This window comes from Crocodylus porosus, unplaced genomic scaffold (genome assembly GCF_001723895.1).
Source record: "Crocodylus porosus isolate Cpor-Errol unplaced genomic scaffold, CroPor_comp1, whole genome shotgun sequence".
Lineage (NCBI taxonomy): Eukaryota > Metazoa > Chordata > Crocodylia > Crocodylidae > Crocodylus > Crocodylus porosus.
The window spans coordinates 10232266-10237098 of record NW_017728907.1 but is presented as its reverse complement, the minus strand read 5'-3'; the positions used below and the strand labels follow the sequence as shown (position 1 = coordinate 10237098).

At 44.8% G+C, this 4833-nt stretch overlaps 1 protein-coding gene across 3 annotated transcripts in view; it reads left to right on the top strand.

The window, feature by feature from the left end:
- The window catches only part of UAP1 (UDP-N-acetylglucosamine pyrophosphorylase 1), a 32863-nt gene that overhangs the window by 2918 nt on the left and 25112 nt on the right, over positions 1-4833 (top strand). For 2 of the 3 annotated variants that reach the window (XM_019530723.1, XM_019530720.1), the window contains exon 2: positions 4079-4283. In XM_019530723.1, the coding sequence (XP_019386268.1) occupies positions 4079-4283 (205 nt within the window). Of the gene's footprint in view, positions 1-1953; positions 2105-4078; positions 4284-4833 lie in introns of all 3 variants that reach the window. The other variant, XM_019530722.1, reaches the window with a different exon arrangement.

The window sequence follows — 4833 nt, the reverse complement described above, 5'->3', positions numbered from 1 at the left end:
TTCAATCAATTATAGATGAGTAATATAGCTACATTAATGTATTTATATTGTAAATAGCAATCATATTGATTTGGAAGGACTTATTTGAGGTGACTTTGCTGGACTTTTTGAAGGGCTCTTGGTTGGAGTCTTCTCAGGAGTCGTGACTTGCAGGTTTTTCTGGAGTCTTGTCTGCTTTCTTAAAGAAAGTGTCCAAGGAAGTTTGGACAGATGTTCTCCAAGGAGATGGGTGATGCAGTAAACTTGTTCGCTGGCATGGCATTGCATCAGATCAACCATTATAAAGTCAAGACTGATGTCATGAAGTTGAAACAGGGTGTCAGTATATAAACATTGTAAGTGCAAAACATTGTAAATCAAGGACTGCCTGTATATATTTTCCCCCCTCCTGTTTCTGTTGGTCAGGGTCGTGTTTCTTTACCTTCCTCAAAAGCACTGTAAGTTGGCTGCAGCTGAGGCTAGGGACTTTGATTGAGGTGTGCCAGTGTTCCTGCTCAGACCCAAACATGGAAGTTCCTGGCATGCCTTTACACTTGGTCAGACCAGTCACCATATTTGGGGTCAGGAAGGAATTTTACCCTAGGGTCAGATTGGTTCACAGTGAGGGTGGGTTTAGTCTTCCCCTGTAGCTGGGCGGAAATGGCCCTCTTTTGTGGATCTCTCAAGCAAAGTTTAACAACTCTTACAATGGCAGGACATTAGCCACTTTTTTCCTCTGCTTTACCTGTGCCAAGTTAAGGTGTTGTCTGCAGTTGTGTCAGGGGAGAGGCAGTAGTTTTGACTGTAGTTCTACAAGTAGGTTAGACAGTGGATTTGTATGGAATGGTTTAGATGGGGATGATCCTGCCTGTAACTTGGGATTGGACTAGATAACCTCTGGAGGTCCCTTTGAGCCCTACTGCTGTGATTCAGACTTTAAATGCAGCTGTATGCCAGGCACTTCACTGATGCCCTTCCTGACTCCCAAGTAAAGTGAACTGAAGTTTCCTTTTGAGCTGACGCTAGGCAGGTAACCTTTTATCAGAACAGAACCCTCTGTAAAAGGGAGTGCAGAAACTTCTGGGGCAGGGAGGGGGTAAAACTTACTTAAACTGAATTGCACTGTTAACCGAAGGCTCTGCTGCCTTTACACAAGGATCCTATACAACAAGGCTGTGCTAGTACCTTGTAGCTGAGAAGATAAATGTTATGGCTAGTGAGGCTGTAACTAGGGTGACAGCCCAGTGACTGGCAGTACATAAGAGTCTGTTAAACAAGTCTCTTAAGCAAGTTCAGGGTGTTACTGGGATGATAAAAAGCTTTAACTTTTGCTAGTGAACAGAAAACTGTACCAGGGCTCTGGGTACTTAGCTTCTATTTTCTACAGCTCCCACCTCCACCCAGCTTGCCAGGACAGAAATGGCCAACTGGGAGCATATGTGCTGCAAGTAGTACGGGCAGCCTCTCTGTGTGGCTTGCAGTGGTCCAAGGAGGGGACAGGCAGCCCAATGGCAGATAAGGTAGGGACCAGAAAACAGAGCAGCAGATTGGTCAAGGAGCAGAAAGCAGGATGACCCATTAGGCAAGAGAAGGAGATAAGAGTGGCACTTGGAAAGTGTGGGGCTAATCTATGGCACACGTGCCAAAATGTTTGGCCCTCACTATGCTAGGAGGTGTTGCCAAGTCATTTTCCCTGTCTGTGCCTCCATATCTTTATCTGTCAGTCTCAAAGTACTTTATGAATGAGGCCAGTATCATATTTCCATTTTTTTCAGAGGAAGAATTGATGAAATCTACCCAGCTAACTAGCCTTTATGGAAAGCACTTACATGGTTTTATTCTTAATATAACAGTGAAGTGGTTGGGAAAGGTGGAGAGGCTAATAATTTAATACCTCTTCACATTCATGTGCTGTTTATTGGGCATATGCATTTCCAATACAGCTTGACTGACTTGTAATACTCCCTTTTCCAGGTTTCAGCCAGTGTTTAAAGTGAATCTGAGGCATGAGTCCAAGCAGGAAGCTATCCAGGAAGCATTTGACCTAGGAAGGTGTTTGCTGTCAAGCCAGCTGTGTTTGCTATAAATGTTATCAGGGCAACCACCCATGTCCTAGACCTTGCAGGTAGAGAAAGTTCTGCTTAGACCAGAATATTTTGCAATGTTAAATGCCTGTCTTCAGGAGTGAACGAACAGCTTTCTGAACTTCTCCTTGAATGCTCAAGTGTTTATGACCTGCCCAGAAATGCAAGAAGTTTTCTGGGAAGTTTACAGCTTAAAGCAGCTTCTTTTGAAGGAAAGAACTCTGCATGAGAAGTGTGAAAAACACTTCTCTGTATGAAGAGGGTTGGGAATGTGGAACTCTTTGAAGACAAAATATTTTGAACATAGAGCTACTTCACACTTGCTTCCATATACAAATATACTGTATAGCTGGTGGAGTGAAAAAAAAAGGCTCTATAGTCACTCAGCCTTTGCAGTTCTCAGAACTCAGTGTAACCGCTGCTCATTAAGTACACAGTGCTCTCAGTGTTTTAGCAGGCCTGAAACTGATTAGTGCCATGTCACACTTTTTAAGGCTTCTAACAGTTTCAAGACTGCTATTAGAAGTAGACAGATGCAGTTAACAGGAGTCCAGTTAGCTTAAGATAGATGGTAGGATTGAAATATGCTATGCACTTAACCAATGTGCAGCTAACCAATGTTTGCCACCATACAGGCAATGGACTAGAAATTGTCGCTGGCCTTATGTTACACAGTTAAGCAAGTTCTGCACTTAAGTGTAGTGGACCTGAGTGAAGTATGCTCCATTAGAAAACCCTTCCAGTGTTTGCTTGGTGTTCCATTAGTACTACTTGAGCCTGGAGTGTCTGTCACTGCAGTCCTGCCACATAACACTTATCCCATTCCTTCTTCTGAAATGAGGGTGTACGTGGGTGAAACAAGGTACAGATCTGTCTGGACTGGTGTCAGCACTCTGAAGTGCTCCTGTCTCCCACTCATACCTATGCTTAAACTGTGTACCTCCAACAAAATGCACAGACTTGCATCTCCTGTTCACTTTTTCCATCTAATTGTTGAATAGTGAAATTCCATCAAAAGAAACCATTAGGGATGTTCACTTCATTTGACACTTGCCAGTTTCTGCATCTAAAATAATACTTGTATCACTAAATACCAAATTCACCCTACAGCAGCATAAAAGTTGTTTAACTGCTGATTTATGCTGTCAATCTTATTTCCTTATTGGTTGTTAAGTTGCCAACATCTATGTACTATAGATCGGGATTGTTTGGAGGAGTAACTGTCGGCCCTGAAAGCCTGTGTTTGGGAGTTGTGACTGCTTCTCCCAACACAGGCTTTTTCATTACTTGCTTTCTGACCATGAGTAACTAATAGGTGAGGTAATGGTTTGTACTGGGCAGTTCAGAGTGCTGTGCAAATGTCAAACTCCCTGCTGAAGAGGGGGGCGAAATCTAGTGAGTGTTAAGAGGTGGCTATTCTAGTCTTGCTTTGTGTTGTCCCCACAGAGTTTGGAGTTGCTAGGACCAACCTGCCCTCTGGAGTCTATAGTCTCCTTTTAGTTTGCAGTGGTGGAAGGACAACTAAAATCCAGAAATGCTTTGAGGGAGTTAATGGTTTCAGGCAATAAGTGTGCGACAGTCAGCTAAGTTACCACATTCCCAAGAAGCATCCCACTGCCCTCCTTCAAGGCTGGCAGCATGCAGAGCCATGGTGAGGATTGGCTGGTGTTGATTACTTGATTTTGATTTACCAAGATCTTATGTAGAGCCCTAACAATCATCCTTGCCCCCTCCAGGCAAAGTATATTGGCCCAGTCTCCAGGGCAGTATGCAGCTTCTTTTCTTCAAACTCTCCAGTGTGTCTGTCCCATTAGATGAAGACTGCTTCCTGCCCTCTCCACCAGCACCAGCCAGATGGGACACTGAAGGATCAGTATGCCAAGCAGTTGTGCCTAATCTAAAAGGCACAGCATGGTGTCCTCCTTGCAGAGGGGGCAAGTTCTTGGTCACATTTTCTGCCCAGGTCCAGGTACTGACAAGAATTCTAATGCATCTTTTTTCCTTTGTTTGTATAGGTCTACACCATATTTCTCAGAGCAAAGTCGCTGTTCTTCTTCTGGCTGGCGGTCAGGGAACAAGGCTGGGTGTTTCATATCCCAAGGGAATGTATGATGTTGGATTGCCGTCACACAAAACGCTTTTCCAGATCCAAGCGGAGCGCATTTTGAAGCTTCAGCAGCTGGCTGAAAAAGAACATGGCACCAAATGTGTTATTCCATGGTAAGGAGTGGAGGATGGTCCTGGTGGACACCATTCTCACTACTAGTATGGCCAAAAAGTAGTGGTTGCAGACTGATAGGCTACATCTGTCTCTTCTGACTTTAATCGTGGGCAAGGTTGTTAATCTCCCTAACTCATGCTTTTGCCATAGCAAGGCAAAGGTGTGGCTACTACCCCATTGTCCTAACGTGGATGCATAGAAAACAAACTCAATATAGCTCCCCTGGGTCAGCTTTCCAGTTGGGTTGCTCTAAGTGCAACACATATACTTCCAGGAGGTGGGAGAGGGGATCTTGCTCTGGTGATACTGTGTCGACAAAGTTGCACCAGAGTGAGTACCTAGTGTAGCCATGGTGGAGTCTGCCCACCCCCCAAAGGACTTGGAGCAGAGAGGTTGTGCAAATGCAAAGGATTAAGTGTCTTCACCTCTGTTTTCTTGGGCAGGGACCGGGACTTCCCAACCATAATGCAAGACGGACTCAAGGGGAACACCTGTCTTCCTAAGTAGGGACCAGTTCAGCCACCTCCCTGCTGGGCCCCCCTCGGGCCC